Source organism: Lytechinus pictus, chromosome 16, assembly GCF_037042905.1.
Source record: "Lytechinus pictus isolate F3 Inbred chromosome 16, Lp3.0, whole genome shotgun sequence".
Taxonomy (NCBI): domain Eukaryota; kingdom Metazoa; phylum Echinodermata; class Echinoidea; order Temnopleuroida; family Toxopneustidae; genus Lytechinus; species Lytechinus pictus.
In genome coordinates, this window is record NC_087260.1 from 8,575,579 (window position 1) to 8,603,032 (window position 27,454).

The window sequence follows — 27,454 nt, forward strand, 5'->3', positions numbered from 1 at the left end:
CATTCTTGATTTCATTCCCTTTTTAATAAGTTAATGACCTCAATTAATTCACTGTACCTTTTAAATGAAAACGAAATCACTTTCCACAAGTAATGTTCGCTTTCGCAAAGTGTGATACACACGTGGTTTGCCCTTCATTGTTCAGCTTATTGTACTTATCCATCATTCATATTTTCTTTGAAGTTGATGCACTGATCCCATATCAATCATGAAATCTTTACTTTTGATGGTTATTACTCTTCTGCACATGGTCAAGTTTATTTTGATGAGCCAGGATAGATCAGGAAAATATCCCTGCTCTGGGGCCCGTTGCAGAAAGAGTTGCAATCAAACGCAACTTCAAAAATCATGCGCAACTTGATTTTCAGCCAATCAACAGCGCGCATTTGGGACTTGCGATTGATATTTTGACTTGCGTTTAAACGCAACTCTTTCTGCAACGGACCCCAGATCCTGGATGGTAAAAATGGGGGTCACAATTTTAGAGAAATACAGCAAACTTGTTGCAAACTTGGAATGGCCGAAATATACCACAGTTACGCAACAGGGTGTGTATTCAAAACCGCTGAAGCGAGATTATGAAATAAGCTTTCTACTCCTGTACATTTGATCGAGAATACTATCACATTTTGGAATTAATTCAGCCGTATATCAGGGGGACCCTTTTTTTTGGGGGGGGGCGCTGTATTGTCCTATTAACAAAATGAATTACGCTCGAAAAATTATTGGGTAAAAGTGCTTCATGAGGGTAATTATATGTCCAACCAACATTGGGGCATTTCTTTTGGGCATTTGTATTTATCCAGTGTGATGAAAATTTTGCCCATTCTAAAGTAATTGCTGGTTATTTTTTAACCTTACTGCACAATATGCTTCCCGCATTGGGTAAAATACTGCCCCAAATTGGTTGGACACATAATTACCCTCGTGGTGGTAAAAATTTTACCCAATGTTTTTTAACAGTGTACGCATAACGCAATTTATGATATGACATAATAATTATCTTAAGAATTTAATTTTAGTGACTTATTCATATCAATGGTATATAATTCGAAATGTTTTCATTTGGCACATATATGTCAAGAATAACTTTCACCATAATGAATATACTTATAGATATTTAATGATTTATTGCCATATATAATTGACCGTTGTATCAGTACAGTCATGCATTATGTATTTTTATTTGCGTTGGAAATGAACCCTTGTATAATGCATTTCTTGTAAATGATGTGAATTAAACGGATGCCATAGACTTAAAAATTGCTCCTGCAACCATTTGTTTATATGTTCCTTGCACTAGATCTCTGCGCATACACATTTATCCCCCCCCCCCTTCCCTCTCTCTATTTTTTTCTCGATTCTTTGTTTAATTTCCATTCAAACATAATACAAAGTAATATAAATGAGATTCAAATTAACGTATTGACATTTTAAAGCAAAGCAATTTAATATAGAGCATATGGAAACCTCTCTCTCTTCCTTCTAAGCCAATATATCTCCTCTCTCTATTACGCCCCCCCCCCCTTGCTTCAGCAATAACTGTGTCAATCAAGGTCAAGTCTAACTTGTCTTTAATGTTTCGTGACAGTACAATGAGAAGGCCATTCAACAAAGTTATCACTCAACCAAAAATAATCAAGGACGTATCCTCCAGTAAATAAATACTAAGCAAGCGGTGGTGTACGGATGGGAGGCCTTGGGGCACTGCCCCCCCCCCCCACGAAAAAACCATGGCCAAGAAAAAAAAATTGAAGAAAATTGAAAAGAGAAGGGCGAAATATGATAATAATATTCAGACTATCATGTCAAAATCACAAGATTAGATTATGTAATAAGAAATGTCGAAATTTTTGCTCGCTCGATTTTTGCTCGCTCGCTTCGCTCACTCGCAACTTGGTAGAAATTTTGCCTGATACGCCATACCATGCCCTTTCATTTTTTTTGCTCATTTCTTCATTATCATCACCCCCTTCCTCTCTACTTTTTTTCTTGTTCATCATCATCACCGTCATCGCCACCACCACCGTCACCACCTCCATTGCCACTACCACTATTATCTCCACCACTATCACCACCATCAATGTTGGAAAGATATCACGAAAACCACCTCTTAGGATCATTTGCATGATTAAGGTAAATTGTGAGTGAATTGTGATACTTATTGTTGCCGTATATAATACTCGAGGCGCCTACGGCACTCTGGTCTAATTAATCAATAGGAATATTTATTCTACATCAATTGCCTCACTCGGGGGTAATCAACTAGTAATAACCTATCAACCAATAGGATTTATCAAATTAATTTAATTGGAGTGAAACTTTGTGAAAGGACAAGGTTGATTAAAAAACAGATGATGACATATGCTCAGTAGATCGAATCGATCTCCAACGTGACGAAACAACCGATCCGTTACACCAAATTTAAAGGTAGCCAGATCAGAGAGCGATATCAGACAGAACTACAGAAGGAATCGCTAAATTATCTAGTTTGACTTGAAGTTTCCATACAAATGTGTCTGTTATCGATTCCCGCCCTGAAATTTTATTGTGCCAATAATTCATGATACCTGCGAGCTTATTTCAGAGCTAATTATTTTGTCTAATACGCCATTGCATGAATATTTAGATCTTTAAAGAATCGAATTAATGATTTCTAAAGCGTAGATCGACTATGTAATCCAGCATTCTGAAATGACTGTTTTCATCATGTGAGTGGATTGGCCGGAAAGCAACAAAAGAAAGCACATAAAATCATCTAGATTTAGACTGGATGAACATACATATTCATGACTCCTTAAAAAAATGAAGATGGAAACTTATTTTCTTCTGACCAGAATGTTTTTGGTCTTCGTGCAGTTTCTTACGGGAGGTAAGTACGCATTGAAATTTAGCTTATCTGTCTTTGAAGTAGATTTCACTTTTATTTTTTTCTTATCAACGGAAATTCACCATGACAACGAGTTTATTTCAATATTGGTAGAAAAACAGAGTAAATACTGTTGAAGGTTTGATGAAAATCCGTCAAAAACAACGGAGTTATGATTTTTTTTACATTTCGATTTTGTGACGTAACAGAAAAGCAACTCCTTCATAATTGTAATTTTTCTCAAATATGTATAGTTTTGGGGGGACACGTCATTTCATATCACTTTCAATATGAAAATTATTGCTAAATGTTCCATTAAGAAATTAAAATGTATGGAATTCATTTTAGGGGCCTACATTATATAACTGAGGAGTTGCTTGCATTATGACGTCACAAGTTAAAAGACTGAAAAATTCATAACTCCCTCGTTCTTTGATGGGTTTTTATCAAACTTTCCCATTTTCCCCTAATTTTCCACTTTTATTAAAACTAACTTATTGTCAGGTGTCAAACAAACCAGGGCACAGGGAACGAATTTTAGACAAGGGGTGCTGATGTAAATTTGACAAGCCAAAAAAGAGGGTTTTTATTACAAGACGAATGTCATTGTGGTCTTGAGAAATTTGGCAAGCACAAAAGGGGGGTTCACTACAAAATATAAATCATTTGGGTTACGTTTTGTTACTACCATGCTGCCTATGGAGAATAATACAAGGGCTGCACCCCATGGAAAGTATTGGAGGTGCTTCAGCACCCCCGCTTCCCAGGGCAATGGAGTACATTTCCTTTAGACCACTTGTTTTAAATAAGTCTAATACGCTTAAATGTTAGGAGATTTCACTATCTTTAAAGTGAGAGAGGGAGGGACGCTGGGGAGGGAGAGAAAGAAGAGAGCGAGGGGGAGTGAAAGAGAGAGAGGGAGAGTGAGAACAGCTTCACAATTCACATGATTAATGAATGCTTATTTTACCTTAAATGATAAGAAAATAGGCAAAATTTTAATTTTATTTTGGCAGTGCACTCCGATCTTGGAGGTTTAAACGAGCATTCGACTTGCAGTGACGGTCTTGGGCTCAACTATACCCTGCCCATGTTTGAGGTCTGCCGTGAGCGCCCCGATGGTAACGGGGAGATGGTGGCTACAATCCCCAAGCTAACTCCGCTTCATCATGAGCATGAAGGTGATCAAGGAACATACCCGAACTCTGAGGGAGCGGGGACAGCAGGTCTCCGTCGGTGCAGATTTCCGGGTACGATTTTTTTTATCAAAAAAAGAGAGAAATTGTGACATTTCTAATTCATAATCCAGGCTGAAAAATTATATGATTTGAAAAGATATGATATACACTTAGATAGACAAAACAATGAAAAGTTCATCAAAATCGGCAAGGACGATATAAGTTCCTTTGTTATCAAAAAAGTATTTTTTTCTATACTTAAACCATTAGTACATATATTTAATTTATCTTTATGTTCTGGCAAAGTACCTAATAGCTTAAAAAATCGGAAAAATCATCCCAGTTTTCAAAAAAGGCGATAAACATTCATTCTCTAGTTACCGACCTATTACATTATTATCATGCTTTTCTATTAAAGATCCTGGCAAACAATTGTTTACAAAAGATTCATTTCCCACTTAGATAATAAAAGAATATTAAACAACTGTCAATACGGATTTAGGGAAGAACACTCATGTGAGCATGCATTAATTGACTTAAATAATACCCTCTTAACTAATATGAATAATAATTACCACTCATTTTGAATATTCCTAGACCTATCAATAGCCTTCGACCTCATAAAATTCTCTTATACAAATTATCTCATTACGGTATTAGGGGAGCAGTGTGGGAATGGTTCCAGAGCTACTTATTGATCGACAAAACTACACATCATTTAACAATTATGATTCTCAATATTCTATCGCCCAGTATGGAGTCCCCCAAGGCTCCATACTGGGCCCGCTTCTCTTCCTTATTTATATAAATGATTTATGTTCAGCATCTTCATTTTTTAATTATGTTTTATTTGCTGATGACACTATTATTATTTCTACCCATAGCAATTTTCTATATATTTACTGGAAAAAACAAATGATGAATTGTGTAAGATTTGTGATTGGTTCGATGCAAACAAACTCGTTGTCAATTATGACAAAACAAGTGTTATGTATTTTCGAAAACCTCATTTATCCCTCAATGTATCTTTTGACTTCAATGTTAAGATTAGAAATGTAATTTAAAATCAGTAAATTCCGTAAAATTCTTAGGATTTGTACTTGATGACAAGTTGTCTTACAATGAACACCGCTTTTTTGTTAGTAATAAGATGTCAAAAAATATAGGTATATTAGCTAAATTAGGTAATAATCTTACAGAAAAACATTTGCTTATGCTCTACAATTCTTTATTGCTTCCTTATATCTATTATGGTAATATCACTTGGGCAAGTTGTGGCACTACAAAACTAAACCCCATACAAATACTCCAAAAAAAGGCTTTACGTATTTGTTCTAACTCCCACTACCTACCTCCATCACGCCCTTTATTTTTTAGATTAAACACCTTGACAGTTTTTGATATTCATAAAATTCAAATTGCAATTCTAATGTACTACGTAAATCACAATTTAGCACCCCTAAATATGATTAATCTATTTAAATATAATAAAGACTACCATCAATACAATACCCGTTCCCACTCTAAATTCCATTATCCTGTAGCATTCAATCAACATGATCAATCAACCCTTTATTCATTTAAATCCACTGGTCCTCGAATATGACATTCCCTCCCTTCCAATGTAATTTCGAACACAAATGTTACTGCATTTAAAACAAAACTCAAAAGTTCACTTGTAATTATGTATGCCAATTAATCACATAATTCATTTCCAAACCCTTTTCTTGAGGCCCCCCCCCCCCCCTCCTTTCCCCTGTAGGTTTACCGTCTTATTTTCTTATGTATTGTTTGTGTTTATTATTGTTACCTTTTCACTTTTATGTACGCTTATATTATATACAGTGCGTCCCACAAAAAACGAAACCGAGATTTAGCGATAATTTATCATAACTTAATCAAAAATAAAATACACAAATGACCTACCAATGCAAAGCTTAGAATCTACTCTTTCATCTGAAATTATTTAGATTATTCCTCATTCTCGCATGAATGAGCAAAAACAATTTGGAGAAAGGATATCAAAAACTAATTTGGCGGGGGTCAGCCTCACTCGACACTCCGTTTTGTTGACGATCAGCCATGCATTAAGTCTTTTGTTAACCGCGCGATAGCTTCTGCGGGAAACCGATGAAAACACGTTTATTTAATGAAATTATGGAAATACAAGCATTGTTTCGAGGGAACAGAACTTTTTTACATCTTGACCAATTTCTGTGATTAAGGAATCAAATAATGATAATAATAATGAAACGTTTTTGTATAGCGCAAAATACATAAGCAAAGTTGCATGTCTCTAAGCGCTTTTTACAGAAGGAGTGGAGATGGAGGGGAGAGCACTGGGTTCTTACATTACTTGTTTACAAAATGGTGAATAAATGTGTTTTCAAGCTATTTCTAAACTTTTCGTATGGTTGTATATTTCTAAGATATTCTGGCATATTATTCCATAAAATAGCAGCTGCATGTGAAAATGATCTTTCCCCATATGACTTTGTCACAGTATGTGAGACCTGTACTAATGACTTTTTACTTGAACGTAGCATTCTGTCAGGTTTATATGGTGTTAACAATTCAATGAGATACAATGGAGCAAACTGATGGAAACATTGGTAGGCGAATAGAAGTACTTTGTAGTGTATGCGGGATTGGATAGGTAGCCAATGTAAGTTTTTTAAGACTGGGGAAAATAAAAGAGCAGATATTGAACTTTTTAGCCATGTGGTTTTCTTTTTGAAATTCAGATACCCCCGCCAAATTAGTTTTTGATATCCTTTCTCCAAATTGTTTTTGCTCACTCATGCGTGAATGAGAAATAATCTAAATAATTGCAGATGAAAGAAGAGATTCTAAGCTTTACAATGGTAGGTCATTTGTCTATATTATTTATGATTAAGTTATGATAAATCATCGCTAAATCTCGGTTTCGTTTTTTGTGGGACGCACTGTATATATGTATCGGGTGTCCCACTTATCAAGCTTTTGCTTTTAGGGGCACCCTAATCATTTAAACTATATTGTACATTCATGTATGATTTTGTATATATTTTGGTTTGTATATTGATTTTTTTTAAATGATTGAATAAAATGAATTGAATTGAATAACCAAAGTTATAACATTTTCGGTGAAACAGTTCTATGCATGAGTTCATGAATAGGCAGTGCATAGCAAGCTGATGATGTCATATCCCCATTTATTCTTTTGTATTTAATTATATTTATTCAACTTTTGTCCTGGGCTCCACCAATAATTAACAAAATTGGATTGGATTATGTCGTTACAAGGGAGACATAATATCGTCAAAAGAATAAATTGAATTTTAATGAATTCATGTAATAACATAAGAAAAGGGAAAGTGGAGACATGACGTTATCAGCCCACCTATTGGATATTCATAACAGCGAGCATAAAATAAGTGTTTTCACAAAATACCACTAAGCGTTTGATTTCAATGACTTTGATATTATCAGATTTTTATGAAATTTTCAGCGTTTTGCTCTGTGAGCTATATTCTATTGAGTCTATTTAGGCCCTATTTATTTCAGCCTGGAGAACTCCTTGAAAATATTGTACAATGTATATTTATTGGCAGATGTAATGTTAGGGGAGAAAGAATTTTTCTGCGCACTTCCCTGAAAAATTTGTTGGTATTTTATAATGGTTATCATTAGACTTCGTTCATCCTTTTTTGAGGGGTTTGACTGTGTTTGTTTGTGAAAGTTTTCTCAACAAACAATCACTCTCTCATTTCAATTCCCTTGGATAGTCTTTCATTTAATTGTACAAATTAACAGAAATATGGAAAGGACCCGTGATTTTTTTTTCATTTTCGATTTGTTAAACCTGAATCCAGGGGGCACAGCCAGCCCTCCCCCCCCCTGAGAGCCATAATCAAAATTTGTAATGTAAATACGCCGTTGTCACACGAGTGTGCCCCCCCCCCCCCTGAGAGTCTATTTTTAATGGTAATATGTCGTTCATACACAAGTTTTGCTTGTCAAATTTTACGTGAACAAAATGACCTTGAATTTTTGTTGAAAACCTTTTTTTTTGTCAAATTTTCATCGGGGAAAATGTGCCCCCCTTTTTGAAAATCCTGGATCCGCCCCTTGTTCAACGTACGTCGTATCAAAATACCCGATGCATATATTCAGACAATTTTTTTAGGGGTTATGTTATAAATGAGATGCTAACTTAGATGAACTTATGGTGAAACGTCAGGAGGACTTGCCGAGTGAAGATCGTTCGGGATTGCCCGTGTGAATGTCGTCACTTTTTTGGGGGGTCATTTATAACGTTTGATCTACCGTATACTAGTAGTGTTTAAATTGATGAAAATTTCCATTTACCACATTACACAAGCTCTATATCGGTATAAATCTTATTTTATTCTATATCTAATTTATCAGCGGAAATCGGATAGTTGTTTGGCATTAACCTAGTTACTCCTGAATGAGTAAAGCTCGCCAAGATATAATAATGACCGAAGCCATCAGAGTTTGATGGGGGACATATTGATCGACGTCCTGGGTAGGGGTCCAGAAGGGAATTTCTCCCTTCCCCCTCGAAAATGTGTGCTTATCTTAAGGGGGTTAATATGGCAAATTAATATGCAAAATAGTGAACATTCACTATGTTAGTTAGTATATACAGGTTGGGCAACGTATGTCCTTTTTTTTCATTATAAGATTTCAGCCGACCTTGGAATTGTTTGTTCATAGAAGATACTTATAACGTGAGTGGGTCTTGGTCTAGTGGTTCTGATACTGTCGACTTTCAAACAGAGAGTCGAGGGTTTGAATCGCAGTCATGGCGCGTTTTACTTCATTGAGAAATAAAACCGCGCTGCGCTTCACTCGACCCAGGTGAGGAGAATGGGTATCTGGCAGGATTAAATCATTGAATGCGTTGAGTACCGTTGTGAAAGAGATAGCTCGAGCTACAGCCGGGATAATAATAGTTGCGCTTTGTATTCCCCGTCACAAAGCACTATAACATAGCTAATAAAGGACAAGTCCACCCCAACAAAAAGTTTATTTGAACAAAAAGAGAAAAATCCAACAAGCATAGCACTGAAAATTTCATCAAAATCGGATGTAATTATAAGAAAGATATGACATTTTAAAGTTTTGCTTAATTTCACAAAACAGGTATATGCACATTATATGGTCAGTATGCAAATGAGGGGACTGATGACATCACTCACTATTTCTTTTGTGTTTTATCATATGAAATATGAAATATTCTCATTTTCTCCTCATTGGAAGGTGAAAAAAGTTTTCTTCCTCCATGAACATGGGGACTTACAATTGTTTTAACATTTTATGGTTCAGTCAAGCTGGTCCTTATTGTCAAATTTGTAAAAATTGAAATATTGTATAATTCAAACAATAAACAACATAAGATATAGTGAGTGAGGGACATCATCGACTCTCTCATTTGCCTGTTGCTGAGTTGTGCATAATAATTGTTTTGTGAAAAATAAGCGAAATTTTAAAATGTCACAACTTTCTTATACATTTACATCCAATTTTGATGAAATTTTCAGCGTTATTCTTGTTTGATTTTTCTCTATTGACTCAAATCAACTTTTTTTCTGGGGTGGATTTGACCTTTAACGTCTTTCCATGCTTCTGTGTGAATAGATTGCCTTAGTAACCCGTGTCAAAACGGCTGGTGTGAGGAGACTATGATAGGATTCAAGTGCCACTGCTCGGAAGGGTACACCGGGAAAAATTGTGGTAAGTACCTATGAAAACATAATTAGGCCTACTGGGAATGATATCATCTAAGACTTCACATGACGTCATCACCACTATCATCATCACTCTCATCAGTATCATCATCATCCCCACCATCCCCATCATCATCATCATCAACATCACCATTATTATCATAACCATCACCTCACTCTAAAAATATATTGGGTAAATGTGCTCCATGAGGGTAATTATGTGTCCAACCAAAATTGGGCATTTCTTTGGGCATTTTTATTTATCCAGTGTGATGAAAATTTTGCCCATTTTAAAGTAATTGCTGCTTATTTTTAACCTTACTGGACAAGCTTCCCGCATTGGGTAAAATACTGCCCCAAATTGGTTCGACACATAATTACCCTCGTGGTGGTAAAAACTTTACCCAATATATTTTTACAGTGCACCACCATCATAATCATCATCGCCATCATGACCATAATCACCAGCATCGTCATTTTCATCATCCTCATCACCATTGTCATCAACAACATCATCATCAAAGTCATCAACATCATCGTCATCATCATCATCATCTAGAGACCGCCGTACATTCAAGCCTTTGCAACCCACGGGGTGGTCTTTGATACATTCCGTAATGGATTTTTGTTGACTTAAAATTTAGACTAGTATTGTATTTATCACATTTTGTTCATTTCAGATACTTTTAAACCTTCTTATTGTCATATAATTTATCTTTTCAACATTGTTCTTTCGTTGAATGTAGAATAAAACGAAATCAAACTAAGAATCACATTCGTCAGCATCATAACCATTATCATCACTACCATCTTTCTCATCATCCTTCTCTTAATAAACACTCAGACCAGATTACTGTTGTCAGGACTAAACAAACTGTGCTTTCAATTTCATTATCATAAACTTCAAAACATTTCATAGAAAAATACACAAAAAATTTAAAGAAAAAATCATGCATTTTAACCATTAAAAGAACGAAACTTTTATTTTTTATTCGAAAATTATTTTGTTTTCCTTGTTTTTTTTAACTTTATTCTAGAAAATACTCTACCAACGCAGAAATCTACAACTGAAGAAGGTATTTCAACTTATTCTCTTTCCTTCATTCTGTCAATGCAAAAACAAACTCATTATTTTACCCCAAAAAATTCGAGCCAAAGGTTGTTTTGTTTAAAAGATCAATGAAGTCTGATTGAGAAAACGTAAAATAATATCAAGCTCGAACGGAGTCCATGACAACCGAAGTGTTTAAATGGGCAAATAGAAACAAACTTAAATGTACCACATGATTCCGATGAATGCACCAGAAATCCTTGTGCTAGATTGTGATACAAAATTACTGTGTAATTGCTGTGAAAATGATGGTATTCCGGCCTGAATTAGGTTCCAATGATTATCCATCGTCCCATAAAACCTTACCCTTGTTGGCGACCAGCAGTGTTTTCGGCTTTTGATTTTTGCAATATCCCAGACCTAGATCTACGACGGAATGGTGACTACCTTTATTTTAAAGACGTTCTGATGCAATCAAATCAAATCAAGAATGTATGTATTTTACCATTGTAATCATACTATTGTAATTTGGTCGAAAAAGAATCGTGGATATTTCAAATTACTCGGGAAGAGATCGTGTTAACGTCTTTAAAAACTTGTTTGGTTTTTGTGGTACAAATAATAATGCGCTTAACTGCATCTTGATCATAATAAGAAAAGAGATATACTAGTATTAGTTCAGCTAAATAGAGAGATGAGTTACCTTCATTTAACACAATTATGTCAGAATTGAAACGATACTATGAAATGGAAAAATGTTTATACACAACAAATCTCAGAAAAAAACTCAATTTAAAAAGAAATGGTTTCTTTTCAGAAAGTTTTTCGAGCAAGTTGACATTAGGTTACTTAAAAAAAAACATGATCACTGTTTTCTTTATGGATAAATCTTCTATAAATATTTTCCCTTTTCTTGCAAAAATGGCATTGGCTGTGATAGTTATCTATTGTATATTGTATAGTCAGTTCGACTATTTATATGCATGTGCATGTTAAAAGATTTGTGTACATATTTAACTTGTTTATGCACTGCCTTGTATGAGATATTTTGTATAATTATGTTATGAAGAAGATTTTTTTAAATAAAGAATCATGTGGAAGGGAAAAGAAGGGGAAAAAAATCAATGGAGAGTTTTCGCACCGCGCCGCAGAACGGATTCAAGAACGCAGTAAATGTATTGAAAATACCTGTCACATGGTCTAGTAGTTTTGACTCTAGCCTTTCAAACGGAGGGTCGTGGGTTCGAATCCTAGCCATGGCGTGTTTTCCTTCAGCAAGAAATCTATTCACAATGTGCTGCACTCGACCCAGGTGAGGTAAATGGGTACCGGCAGGAAGTAATTCCTCAAAAAGCTGTGCGCACCAGAATCGGTAGACTAGCTTAGCCGGGGTAATATTTTTTTTTTTTTGATTGAAAATCACATTTATTTCCTTCAAACAGATACAAAATAATATTTGACATAGTAACGAATACAGTATATATTTCGACACAATTTTGAAGGAGGCGAAAACCCGGAAAGCAGAGCTTGAGTTGGGGTCGCCAGATACAAATAAATAACAAGTTACGTACTGTCATGACATCATATGTAATTGCATATAAATAAGAAAGTTAAGAGTAGAAAAAGAAACACAGATGGAGAAGAGGGAGAAGAAATGTAGGCATTAGAAGATAAGTTCATTTGAATAACAGAGTAAACTGGTCGCAATTACGTAACATTGGTACATGTATAACGAGCTTGAGTGATTTTGTCTAGCAGAGCAACAGGTAAGGCATGTGCATTAATTAACATTAGAAATGGAAGGTAGTTCAAGCATGTCAACATGTCAATGATCTCTGTCAGTGCGAGCATTTAAATAAAGTTTCATTTTATAAGAGAAAGATTGCAAAGAACGATATAGGAGCGCCTTGAGCACCTAGCAAGGTGAATACGTGCGCTGTGCAAATCCTATATTATTTTATTTTATGAAGAAGATTTTTGAAAATAATGAACCCTGTGGAAGGGGAAAAGACGGGAAAAAATCAATAAAGAGTTTTCGCACCGCGCCGCCGCTGGATTCAAGAACGCTTTAATTGTATTGAAAATGCCAATCAAATGACAGCTGGGAGGTCTTTGTCGAAAATTGGTGGACCGTAACCACATTTTCGTCCTTATGTTTGGAGGTGACGAAAAATGGCAACTATGTCGTTTTACCAACGTCCAGGACTAAACTGTTGTTTTGATTAATTAAAGACTGGTTGCTCTTTGACATGTAGAGCATTTGATTTTCTGTGTTCTTAAATTCTTTTTTCTTATGCGTCACGGTGCCAAAACTGCCTATTGTTCTGTGCTAACATCATCGGTTTAGCTCTATTCCTGTTCACGTAAATAAACTAGCAGAGAATACTCAAATTAAAGAATTGTGAAGTAGGCCTACAACTCCCATTCTACCTTGCTAGAGGTTTACGGCCGCTGCTGACGGGGAGTAAATATTTCATTTTTTAATTCCTGGACTTCATAGATTCATAGTATTTTTTTTTGTCGTTTTTCTACCCATGTTTATTTTGTTGAATTGAAAGTTTCTTATGATTTTATCTTTTTTTCATTCTTAAGATAAAGACATGCCAATTATTTAAAGTCAATTTTCCTACATATTATGTATATATATACCAATCGGGGTAAAATCGCGAGCAATGTTGTTTTTTGCGTTATTTTCCGTCCTTACTATATAGCCGATGAATGTTCCAGAAATCCCTGTGCTAAAGGCGCCCTCTGCAGTCTGGAAGGAGACACGTACAAATGTGACTGCCCCCTGGGCTGGACAGGACACGACTGTGACATCGGTGAGTGTAATTATAACTACATTTATTGAATAGAAGGGTCGTAATTTCTCATGTCTTTGAAATTTAACAAAATAAAATGTGTTTGAAAGTATGATGAGTAAATATTGTCAAAAAGTGAAGAGAAGGATGGGAATAATAAAAACAAAACTGTCTTCATCATGTTGTAAGGTATTTTGTTCTCTTCTTGCATTCACACAAACATGCAATGTTCCACCTTTAAGTTTGTGCACATCATGATCTGCGCATATTTTACGCTATGCGCTTTGACGTAACAAAGGATGAATAGGTGATTAATTAGCTTTAGCTATCAGTGGATTTTTCCCTTGATTTTCATTCTAAGGGCATATAAGATGATTTATTTTATGAAGCTAATTAGCTGAAAATAATCAATGGAACCATTTTTAAAAAATACCTTAACGATTTCATTACTGCAAAGTATTGACGAATATGACCTCGAGTTTGAATAAACTGTAGAGCAGTTTGAAATATTTCCTCACATAGATACAAAGCATTCGGGGCCATTTTGGTGTTTGCAATTCTCATTTCCTCCAACAAAAGTACTGGTAGTTTAAAAACAAGCACATGAACTCCTATTGTTTATGTTTACACCTCTTAAGTATACCTTTCTCTACAACTTTGCAAATTTTTGTGAAAATGACATGGGTTTTTAAAAAAGTGCAACATTTATTGTACTTCGGAAATTTGTTACAGAAATTTCAAATTTTTGAGATAGGTTTTTGTGATCTTTTCGCACCATTTAAAATGATTGAGGGTGCTGCTGGCCTTAAAAGGACAATTGAATAGCAATATGAATGAATTATCCATTAAGTATTAAGTATACAGTTTTAAATTGTACTATGAAATTTGATGAAAGTTACATGGATTTTGACTGAGTAATAGATGGTTGAGCTCACCGTAGTAATCCCATGATGTCTAAAAATGTCCAAACCTTCTGAATGCGCATTTCTCGAGAACTTCAAAGCTTGATATAAAAAAATCAAGCACATGAACCCATGTTATTTTGTGGATATTTCAAATACTTAGGTGTTGAAGTGCCTCTGTGCAAAATTTGGTAAAAATTACATTGATTTAATTTTAACTGTGGAACGTCCTTAAGCCGCGCCCCCATTTCCTCTGCGCCTCGGAATAGTTTACTCGACAGCTGCCGCATTATATTATTATGAGAAGATGAAAAGGGAAGAGAAGGAGCAAAATAAATGAGAAAGCAAGACAAAATAAACAACGAAGAGGTTCATTTCATTAAACCATGGACCTGTAATAGGTCCATGATTAAACGAAGTGATTGTCCCAAAAAGGAACATTTTGGACATTATTTCTTATTTTTCTAATTTTACTTTTTATTTTATTGTATTGTATTTACTTATTTTTATTTTTCATTAATTCATTTTTTGTTTATTTAATTTTATTTATTTATCTTTTTATTATTATTATCATTAGTTTTTTTTTTTTTTTTTTTTTGGGGGGGGGGCTTTTTGTTTGTCAGATTTCTAGTAGCCGAACGTCTCCACGGGGCGAAGTGAATAGTTGAGGTTGATTGGATCAATCACAAAGGACCAAGATTAGTTCAATAAGCCTGTTCACGGTTGTAAACTGCGCACGAGCAGAAAAAGGTCATTTGAGATAAACCCTTAATGGCGCTCAATTCACTGACATAGGCGTTTGTGATTTGATGATTATTCATGTATTCCTTTCAAAATATTCATTTTATCACATCCAAGCTGAAGAGTAATAAATAGAGCCTTTATAATCACTGGTATTTGACAGTAGCCTAAACAATAGTCAAATGTGCCAAAGGCAGACAATAAAACAGATTTCCAAACTTTATACCTGATGTACTATTCTAGTCAACTGGTCTATATAATGCCTTTTGTTCTTAAGATTTGAATACTCTACCGGTAAAGCTTACGCAACATCTACATTTGAAAATGATAGTGCTTATCCTAATGAAAAATCACAAAGGTTATTTGAGAAAAGTTAATCATGAGCTAACCGTGAACTGGCTTATATCAGAACCCCTACACTCGTAAAACAATTGGGAGAATGCCATCCGTGATGTAATTAACATCAGTATTCAAAAAAGATATTAACTGTTTCAACAAGTGGGTAAATACTTTTTTTTTAGATCTGGATGAATGCACAAGTCAACCATGTAAACACGATGGAGTATGTGTGGACGGTGTAAACGCATATACTTGTTTGTGTGAAGTTGGATGGACTGGAAGGAGTTGTGGACAGAGTAAGGTTTTTTTGCAATATAAGTTGGTTAACTTTCAAGTAAATTGATTTCATTTCCATCACAAATATACATAAAATACAAATACAAGTCAAATGGTATTACAAATCAAGCGGATCAGTTTGGAAGAAAATGGAAATGATCGAGGGGTACCACGAAGAAGCGCTGCCTGTAGAGTGTGAATCCCCTGGCATATTATACAAATATACAATGACACTCGAGGATCTGGCTAAAACTATTCGCATCGAAGGAACATCATATAGTACTATTCTCCCGAGGGCCATCGGCCCGAGGGAGAATAGTACTATGTGATGTTTCTTAGTGCAAATAGTTTTAGCCAGTTCCGAGAATGGGTCATTGTATATTTGTTTTATATCCCTTCCACTCATATATATTCTTCATACGATATTATTCGTTGATACCCGACTTTTACAGCAAAACGATTTTTGATAAGTCGGTGATGAAACAATCGTTGAGAAGTTGAGAAAACAATAAGCCTTGCCGTATTGATCGTCTGTTCAGCGAGCGCACCTGGTTAATGCAGCTCGCCGAAAGTTTCCCGTGGCATGCAGTAGAGAGTACCGTTGGGCTGAGCAGCGCTCTGCTCGCATCGCGCCGCACAGCTCGCGAATCGAGTAGGGGGCGGGGTCAAAAAACGTATACTGGTAGTTCACTTTTTCCCAAGGGAAAAAATGGACTATGCGTGACGTCAGCAAGGAAAATGAACTATTTCATGGCAAACGTTTTTCGCAGTAAAACTATTCTTTTTCTCCTTGTGTACACTCTCAATACAACATTCTTAAGTAAGGGATATAATAAAGATTATGTAATGACAATTGAAGAAATATGAGGATTCATGCACAGATATACGACATAATAAAAAAGGGAAAATACAATATGATAAAATGAAATTAGGGGAATGTGGAAATTAATGGACTAACGTTTCATTCCTCTGTGATTATATTACATGACGCCAATATACAATTTCATCTTACAAGTTAGAATATAATAAAGGCTAGCACGAGTTCTTTTATTCGATGTCTCAAGTCATGTAGTTTGAACTCAATGTATGAATCAGTTTTTTCCCAAAAAAACGTGAATTAATTACAATCACTTGTCAACATCATCATTGTCATCATCACTGCCAACATCAACAGCGTTACCATCATCGTCGTCGTCATCGTCATTACTATTGTTACCTTCAATATCATACACACCACAACCACGACCAGCATTACTGTGGTCTCCCATGAATTTGCATGTTCCACCCTGCGTGCCCGTGCACGAGGCCTTAAAACTTGGCAAAGTATTGTGTAATAGTTGGACAACTATAAATGAAATGAAATTAAGCATATTTATGAATCTTTGAATCCGTGTTGCAGATGTTAATGACTGTGCCAAAGATCCGTGTCGAAATGGCGCCGAATGCCACGATGGTTTAAACAGTTATACATGTGAATGTACTAACGGATGGGAAGGATCAACTTGCGATATCAGTAAGTAATTCTAATTTAGTAATTTTCAGGTAGTATAAGGTCATCGGGTAATTAAATATTTTCGGCTCGTGCTCTGGGCTCACATTAATTATTGAGTGAGATACGCATCCTGTTAATGATTATAAAAAAAGTACTCATAATGTCCGGTTTACCAGTTTTAAACATTGAGAATTTACAACTCTATGCTTCATGCTCGCTGATGGGGCCTCCAAATTTGACAGTGTATTTTGTTATAGTTGAACAAATAATAAATGAAATGAACATAATTATCTTTATATTTATGAACCTTTGAATCCATGTTATAGATATTGATGACTGTGCCGAAGAACCGTGTCAAAATGGCGCCGAATGCCATGATGGTTTAAACAGTTACACATGCGAATGTACTGATGGATTGGAAGGATTAAACTGCGATGTCAGTAAGTAACTATGAAATCAGTTTATTGTTTCCTTATTGTACGGACATTCTTGAGACTGTATAATATAATTGTTCAATCAGCTAAAACGAACCCCATTGAAAACAGAGAGAAAGTTGGAAATTGCATGAAAATTGATATTTTTTTTCATAAACTGTGTCAAAATGGCGTTAAATGCCATGATGGTTTAAACAGTTATACGCAAAACAGATGGACGGGAGGGATTAAACAGCGACGTCGATATGTAATGTAAAAATGTTTCACTATACAGTGCGTATTCAAAAGTTTACACTTTGAAGTATTATGCCTGTAAAATTATATATTTGTACTGTCCTAAAACTGTTTCGATATTGTTGGTAAATGATTTTTTTAAAGCGAATGACAAAATGATATTCGACATTTTTTTTCGCTTGAGGGAGCACCGCTTACATTTAGAAAGTTCATGAAAAATTACTTGCGCAAGACTGGGTTGTGTGAATACGAGTTGACGTTAATCATGAAGAGCACATGTTGGACATGAGACGGTTGATTTCAATATATCCTTTTCCTTTCTAACTTTCTCCCTTGGCCAAAAGAATCCCTCGAATGCCACTGCCCCCCCCCCCACACACACACCCCAAACCTGGACCATTGCGATATATGCTGTACATATAGCAGTGACTCACAGAAGGTTGGATATTTTTCTTCTGTTATTCCTAGTCATGTCTGGGAAAGTGCAGAGGAACAAGTATGAGATGAGGTATAGAATGTAAACCATCCTTTAAATTACGGAATTTAATAGCAAAAAAAATACTGGAGATGTCTGTAATGAACTTTTTTTTTTTTGATTAGTGTCATTTTTTGTCCTCATTTCCAGCTGGGACTAACAGCCTGAGAGTTATGTTTACCTAGGCGGCAAGTGTTAATTCGGGTAGAAAAGTTGGTAATAGTTACAATGTACTTGTTTTATTTCTTTTGACAACCCCCCCCCCCCCCAAAAAAAAAAAAAAAAAAAAATATATATATATATATATACAGCATGATGAGCTCGTTTTTTCGCCTTTTCCCCTTGCACAGCGTCCGTGAAAATCATTTCTGCGCAAACCGATTTCTGATCTCTCTGTAAGATTCTGTCAAAAAAATGTCATCTGATGGATGAAACAAAAGCCTATATGTGTATGTGACAAAATTATCCCCGTATTGTATTTTTTTCAATAAGTGTAAACTTTTTATTGATGCGCACTGTAAATTGAATGGTCATTCAACGATTTCAATCGTCAAAGATCATTGTAACATGTACCGTATATAGTGGTAAATCGTCCCATCGTCAATGATGTATTCAATGATTTAGATATACCTGCTTGTTTTTAGCATACATTCATTCATTGCAAAATTAAAAGCTGATAAGAACGGTTCACAAAAAGGTACGTTTCGTTCCATCTTTGCAGACATAGACGATTGTGAAAGCGACCCCTGTCAACACGACGGTGTGTGTCTGGATGACTTGAATAGATACACCTGCCAGTGCATAGGAGGATGGCAAGGAAACAACTGTGAAAACGGTATAGATTCTTGGTTTAGTTTAAAAACAAGAAAATGAGACCATCTAGCATTGACAAAATCTGGAAATTTTAATACGAAGCAATTATCTCAATTATGCGTACAGCGTACTGTATATTTTTGTGGAGCGTTGTGGCCCAGTGGATTAGTCTGCGGACTCTGAAACAGGGGGTAGTGGGTTCGAATCCCAGCCATGGCGTAATTTCATTCGGCAAGAAATTTATTCACATTGTGCTACACTCGACCCAGGTGAGGTAAATGGGTATCTGGCAGGAATTTATTTCTTGAAATGCCACCACGCTGTAAAAGGCTGCGAGGCTAAAGCCAGGGTAATAATATCCAATTATAAGCACATAAGGATGCATTTGGCAGTGATATGCGCTATATAAGCATGTTGGTATTGTAGGATTGTTAATTTGTCATTTACCTATTTTGTTTATTTCCTTTGACTTGTGTTTTCTTCAGGTGTTTTACATTTCTGTTCTGTCTAGACTTTAGTTCATTTGCATTTCTTTTCAGTACTGCCCTTGCAGTCTGGACTTAGGTTATTTGAGTTTAATGATATTCAGTTGTCATTCATTCATTCTACTCTGAATGCCTTTCCTGTGTTTCTCTTGTCATCTTCATTCCTTCTCTATTCTCTCTTCAGGTGTTTCACTCATTCCATCCCTCACCTGACTCCTTAGTTTCTACTTCCATTATTACATAATCACCAGACATCTTTGTCATCTCATCTCATTCCTTATTGGTTTATCTTATGAATTGGGTTCTTACATTTTTGTTCGATCCTTCCATTTTCTTTAGTTTGATTGGTTGTTATTTCTAATTTAAATATTTATGTTAATTATACTGTGATCCAAAGTTAAGCTGAGGCAAAATAGCCCAGATATTAAACAGTGTACAACCAGACTCCTTCGGTTTAAGTTCTCTTCATTTAGCGTCTGCTTCATTCCCCTTCAGTTTGATGATTTAGAACTTCATTTATTTTCAACTCCAAACATATAATTTTCTTCAACCCTACAGTATTATTGTCATTATAATTACTTTATATAATTTATATTTATAGATATTGATGAATGTAGTAGCAATCCGTGCAGCAATCAGGGTGTCTGCATCAACGATATTAAACGTTACACCTGTCGGTGTACCGATGGATGGACTGGTTCAAACTGTGAAACAGGTATTTACCATTACAGGTGGGTGTTTCATAAAACTGTTCGTAAGTAACGAGCGAAGTTGCGAACGACTGGTGATCCTTTTTCAGGAACTAGATCTGCATGAAAATGTAAACCATTAACGACAAGGAAGGGTTACCAGTCGCTCGTAACTTACAAACAGGTTTATGAAACGCCCAACAGGACTGGGGGCTCTGATGCCCCCTTCTTTTTTTTTCTCTCTATATTCCCGAAGCGCACAAAGATAATATGCTGCAAAATTTGATGATTTTTTTAAGCCTCGCCCACTTTTTGTGACCAAAGTCACGACATATTACGACACAGCGTGACTCTTAACGAGACGATATCATAAGGATAATGACTAATTTTCTGGCTTTGTATACAGAATTAATGAAAGATAAAATTCCTAAATGGGTGACATTCTTAGTCTTAATCGGTCTGCTTAATTAGATAAGGGGTAATTCTAATTTTTGAATGACATGTAATTATTTACATAGAAAAAAAAGAGAAAAGGGGGTTAAAAAAACATAGAAAGGCATAAGAAATCCTATCAACAAATAAGATTTTAAAACAAAGATTTCGAAATTTTCCTGGTGAAAACTTATAAATAGTATCATAAAACGATTGAAACTTTTTTTTTTAGAATACGGGTCAATTTAATCAATCAATCTTTATTTATATTTGTTTCATTTCAAAGACATCGACGAATGTTCTAGTCATCCATGTAATAATGATGGAGAATGCCGTAATGAACTGAATGGGTACAGCTGCGAATGTACAGAGGGGTGGTCTGGTACCCACTGCGAAATAAGTAAGTATTAGTAATATTAGTAGTAGTAGTATAGTAGTAGTGGTGGTATAGTAGTAGTAGTAGTAGTAGTAGTAGTAGTAGTAGTAGTAGTAGTATTAGTAGTAGTACTACTACTACTACTATTATTACTACTCCTACTACTAGTACTGCTAATACAGCAGTACTAGTAGTAGAAGGAGTAGTAGTAGTAGTAGAAGTAGTAGTAGTAGTATAGTAGTAGTAGAAGTAGAAGTAGTAGTAGTAGTAGTATACAGTAGTTATAGTAGCAGTAGTAGTAATAGTAGTAGTAGTAGTAGTAGTAGCAGTGGTAGTAGTAGTAGTATTAATAGTTGTAATAATAGTAATAGCAGTAGTAATTGTAGTAGTAATTGTAGAAGAAGTAGTAGTAGTAGTAGTAGTAGTAGTAGTAGTAGTAGTAGTAGTATAGTAGTAGTAGTAGTAGCAGCAGCAGCAGTCCAAAAAAATGTGGACAGGGCGGTGGCCGCTGAACGGTTTTATAAGATTGGGGGGGTGACCGTGCAAAAAAAATAATCAGATTGTAATTTTCACGTTTCTGTACATGGTTTTGGAAAAAGTGGGACTGAAGCCAGCCCACGGTTCCACTGCCCCTGCCTTGAAACGACCGCCAAGCCCCATCCCCCTTCCTTCCCCGATTCCAGTGCCGCTGTCATTGAAATAATAATTATACCTGAAGTTAGCATGATGAACGCGTCTCTGTTTCTTTTAGGGAGTGCGTGTGCGCTTGAACCGTGCAGCAATGGAGGCACATGTGTGGAAGAAGCAAACGGTTACACGTGTTCATGCAGTACAGACTTCACGGGGACCAACTGTGAAACAGGTAGATTGACTATGACAATAATGATAATGATGATAATGATGATAATAATAATAATTAACATCATTTATATAGCGCTTATCACAAAGAATGTCTCTAAGCGCTTTAGGAAAATACATAGGAAGACAATAAATTTCAGCTAAAATCAAATTATACATGTTAACAGTTGAAAGTAGACAGTTGAAGCCGCATATGCTAAGGACGATCTATTTAACGAAAAGATGAGTTTTTAACATAGATTTGAATTTGTCAGTTGAGTCTGCTTGTTTTATGCTCTGAGGAAGGTTGTTCCAAAGTTGAGGGGATGCTGAACAAAAAGATCGGGAACCATAAGACTGGGTGTTGATGGCAGGAACTTTTAAGAGTGATTTTTTGCATGAGCGCAAGTTGCGGGAGGGTGAGTATTCTGATATTAATTGTTGAAGATAGACTGGAGCTGATTTTATCAAACATTGGAAAGTAAGCAAGAGGATCTTAAAATCAATTCGTTCACGAACCCTTAGCATATGAAGCTCCCTTAGCAGTGGAGTGACAGACTCACGTGAACGACGTTTAGCAATAAGCCTAGCTGCTGAATTTTGTATTCTCTGCAGTTTGTTAATCTGTGTATCAGGTAGACCATACAGAAGACTGTTGCAAAAGTCAATGCGATACATGACCAGTGCCTGAACAAGCCTCTGGATGCTCTTTTTTGTAAGAAATTGACGGATGCTACCGATTTTATGCAATGCAAACGAGGCAGATCTGCATACGTTGTTCACATGGGTCTTTAGAGACATATTATTATCAAACATGACCCCTAGGTTTCTAGCAGCCGCAGAGCATTCTATATCAGTACCATCAAAAGAAATATCGCCAATTGGACTACAAGTCCTATGCCTACTCACAAAGTGTAAACATTCTGTTTTACGTTCATTTAACTTTAATCCATTCTGTATGGACCAATTCTTAATGTCTGTAAAACATGCACTGAGTCTTTGTAGCGCCACAGCGTGGTGATAGTGATGTCTTATTGGGCGCACACACCGTCTAGAGACGCTCATGGCGCCAGCGCAGCATCATTCCCTTTGGATATATAACAACTCCAAATATAAATGTAAACTTAAATGAGAAGGAAGAAATCTTAATTACCAAAGTACTGTTTTGCATCACCCACTGGAATTCCTAGCTACATCCTAGTAGGGCCTGGTGCCCTCCTGCTTACTGCTACGTTCACTGACAATTTAAGATACCAGTACTAATGATGATCACAATAATACTCATGATGATGATGATGATACAAACTATAATCGTAATCATGGTAATAATAATAAAACAATAACAATGCCAACATCACTACAACTAATTATTAAAAGTTGTAACGGTAAATATAGTTATGAACATTATTAATTTAAGCAATAACATTGATTAAAGATGATCACTTTATGAGAAATCTATTTATTTTTAAGTTAAATAGTATTTTCATAACATGTTCAGATATAGAAAAAGAGGTAAACTCGACCCTTTCCCTCAATCAATTTTCTTAAGCATTTTCAGACCTATGTCCGTCGGGGTGGTTCTACCATGGACAAAAGTGTTATTCCCTGGAAGAAAGCTCTTCTTATGGTACGACTCACGATACTGCAAAAACTACTTGTAGTAGCATACGTGTCGATCTACAAGGCGATGCCGGAGAGAGACAGGCATCGTTGCTATTTGTTGAAAGTCAAGAAGAAACTGACGCCATTTCCAAAAGGTTCCTGCCATTGGGTGGATACTTTAGACGACTATGGCTGAATTGCAGTAACATGTCTGGAACGTGGGTCTGTGAAAAGGATGCTTCGGGGACTACTTCCTCTTACAGGAGTAAGTTTAAAGGGTTATTTAATATATAACCATGAACAGGATTAATAGCAACAATCTTGACTGCGTTGAACCAAGGATTTCGAGGTTGTACAGCGAGGGTTTCGTGGTTACTATTTAGAGGACAACTAAAGTCTAATATTTTCTTAGAAAGTAGTCAAATTAGGGTCTGCGGTCAGCGGGGGGGTCATTGTTCCCCCACTTTTTGATGCTCTAAAAAAGCGACCCTTTTGCTTATAAGTAACACCCTTTCAACTTTCAAGAACCGTTTTATATGTTAATGAGTGACATCTTGCCTTCTTATAAGCGCCCATGTATAGGTTGCTTTAAACACATTTGTAATCAGATCCAGAAAAGAGCACAAAATAAAGTTATACAAGTTAAAATGTAATTTTTCTCCAAATTGCTTACTCGCTTTGCTCTCTTGCGGATGGTATAGCTTAAATGTATATATTGCATAATTAATTAATAGAAATCCCCTTCAAAAATATTTTGCTGATCTTACATTACCATGGGACACACAGCAACTGCAGGTGGAAACATAATCTGATGGTGAACATATCTATTTGCTTCCTTCCCCTTTTGACACATAAATGTCCTTCTTTGGATTTGCAAACCCTCCCCCCAAAAAATAAAAAAATAAAAAAAAAAAAAATAAAAGAATCGAAAAAATATTCCGCCTCCTCTGATGAATAGTAGAAATAAAAGTAATTCTAGTAGAGTAGGAGAAATACATTTGGTTATAATAACAGAAATAGAAGCAGAAGTGTTAGTAGTGATAGCAGTGGTTGTAATATAATTAAAAGTAATATTGGTTGTAGAGTTATAGTAGTAGTACTACTACTAGTAGTAGTATAAGTAGTAGTAGTAGTAGTAGTAGTAGTAGTAGTAGTAGTAGTAGTAGAATTAGCGGTGGAAGTGGCAGTAGAAGTAGAAGTGGTAGTAATATAAGTAGAAGTAACAGGAATTGTAGTGGTAGTAGTAGTATAGTAGTAGTAGTAGTAGTAGTAGTAGTAGTAGAAGTAGTAGTAGTAGTAGTAGTAGTAGTAGTAGTGGAAGTAACAGTAGTTATTGTGGTGGTGGTGGTAGTAGTAGTAGTAGTAGTACTGGAAGAAGAAGTAATAGTGGTTGTAGTAAGTCGTAGAGATAGCACTGGCTGTATTAATATCACCAGAAGTAACAGTAGTAATAGTAGAAGTAGCAATAGTAGTAATTGCAGTAATAGTACTACTACTACTACTATAGCAATAGTAGTAATTGTAGTAGTACTATTACTACTAGTAGTAGTAGTAGTAGTAGTAGTAGTAGTAGTAGTTTTAGTAGTAGTAGTAGTAGTAGTAGTAGTAGTAGTAGTAGTAATATTATTAGTAGTATAAGTAGTAGTAGTAGTAGTAGTAGTAGTAGTAGTAGTAGTGGTAGTAGTAGCAGTAGCAGTGGTGGTAGTAGTAGTAGTAGTAGTAGTAGTAGTAGTAGTAGTAGTAGTAGTGGTGGTAGTAGTAGCAGTAGCAGTGGTGGTAGTAGTAGTAGTAGTAATAGTAGTAGTAGTAGTAGTAGAATTAGTAGAAGTTCAGAAGTAGTAATAGAAGTAGCATTCGGTCGTTGTAGTCATGGTAGTAATAAACGTGATAGTAGTAGAAGTTAGAGTATAGTATTAGCTGTATCCCATGTTATCATCATTATTTTCTTTTCATTTGTTTTCTAGATTGGTACCCGGGCCAACCTGATGCGAATGTGGGCTATGCTATTATTAGAAACATATCAAATGATGATTCGACTTATCAATTCAAATGGTATGACAGGGTAGATTGCTACCTCTTCTGCTATTATGGTCCGCGGACAGTGTGTCAAATACATTTGTGAATAATTATATCAAATACATTTTTTGTGACTAATTGTATCAAATACATTTGTGAATAATTATATCAAATACATATTGTGAAATACAGCTGCAGTGTACGGCGCTTTTCCAAGAATGGCCCAAAGCGCTTACAGCAAGAAAAAGAATATGTTAAAGCATAACATGCATTGGAAGATAAAAATGTCCCTAGTCCCTTTTTAGATTAAGAGACAGATGGTGATTTCCTTAGTCAAATAAGCAGTTACAGTTAAAGTCCTGTCCCCAGCCAGTTTCCGTGTAATTTTGTATGTGAGAGGAAGTGGGTCACTGGTGGCTCGTACATTCCTGCAAGAGTTACAGGGTCGCTCAATCATTTTGATATTGAGGGTCCCGTAACACAAAACTTAGCAATGATCGTACAACAATTTTCTACGATTGATTGCATTGACTATTTTTTTTTTCCTTTTAATTGTTCCTGTCCTTTGCTTTTTTTTTTTTCTCTCCGTTATGTGTATGGTTTTTTTTTCTGTCTATTTCTCCCGTTTGTTGTTGTTGGTATGTTAGTTTGTTCAACTTTGGGGTCTGATAGGGGGGCTCATGGGACGTCTTTTATTATTTGCTTTATAGCTGCATACATAAGTTGTTAAAATGTTATTTTTGCATGAGTTCAGATTATGTCTCTTTTCTGATACAATTTGCCTGCTATGTTTATTACACTGTTATTTACTTTGTGTATTGCACTGCTGCAATTATCATTTTGTTCTATATTTGCTTGATTATGTATGTAAATTTATTTGAATGAATAATAAAGATCACTACAAAACAAAAACTACAATATACAATCAATCGTAAATAGTCAAACGTACGATCAATCGCTAATGTTTGTGTTACGGGACCCTGATTTGAAAACTTAAAAAGTAATTAGACAACTCGCGTGAACACGAAGATAACGCGTCGTTTATAGAAAAAGGGGCTAGATACTGTTTATGTGATCTGGGCCCGATAACACAAAGGTTAGCAATTATTCTACGCTTGATTTTTACGATTAATTGTACATCTTGTAAACAATTTTTTATCGGCATTACTCCTATGTGTTTGAGATCGAATGCTCGATCTGTAATGAAAATCATAAGTCAGAAAAAATTAGAACCAGTGGAATTCGAATCTGTCATCTACTGCTTGCCGGGCAGCGACTTAACCACCAGGCTATTCTGGTTCACGGTGAACTGGAATTCAATACCCTCGATCCTCTTCTTTCTGACTCATTATGCAAATGCAGTCCGCCGTGGACAATAGATAGTGAATAAAGAAGCTTTTTAATAGGAGAAATTATAATTTGTAAACACATTTTTTCGGCATTACTCCTATGTGTTTGGGATCGTATGCTCGATTTGTATAAATTATAATTTGTAAACATTGTACATTGTATTCAATGCAATCAATCATGAAAAAAATGTTCTACGATGAATGCTAAGCTTTGTGTTACGGGATGCTGCTGTTGCTGTTTTAATGTAAGCTTCCTAACGACGTGTTATACTTTAAAAAGAAATGTCCAATTACAAAAAAAATATTTAGAAAATGTCACAACGATTTG

At 35.6% G+C, this 27,454-nt stretch overlaps 1 protein-coding gene across 2 annotated transcripts; it reads left to right on the forward strand.

Moving 5' to 3' along the window:
- The first annotated feature begins 2,371 nt into the window (after positions 1 to 2,371).
- LOC129278879 (fibropellin-1-like) lies at positions 2,372 to 27,454 on the forward strand. 2 transcript variants are annotated; one of them, XM_064111398.1, is made up of 14 exons: positions 2,372 to 2,872; positions 3,886 to 4,119; positions 9,694 to 9,789; positions 10,820 to 10,858; positions 13,545 to 13,655; positions 15,799 to 15,912; positions 17,292 to 17,405; positions 17,711 to 17,824; positions 19,249 to 19,362; positions 20,427 to 20,540; positions 21,233 to 21,346; positions 22,074 to 22,184; positions 23,709 to 24,026; positions 25,726 to 27,454. In XM_064111398.1, the coding sequence occupies exons 1-14, from the start codon at positions 2,806 to 2,808 to the stop codon at positions 25,881 to 25,883; spliced, it is 1,818 nt and encodes a 605-aa protein (XP_063967468.1). In that variant the 5' UTR covers positions 2,372 to 2,805; the 3' UTR covers positions 25,884 to 27,454. The 2 variants fall into 2 exon arrangements, with proteins under 2 accessions (XP_063967468.1, XP_063967469.1); XM_064111399.1 differs by lacking the exon at positions 15,799 to 15,912 and having other exon boundaries at positions 2,437 to 2,872.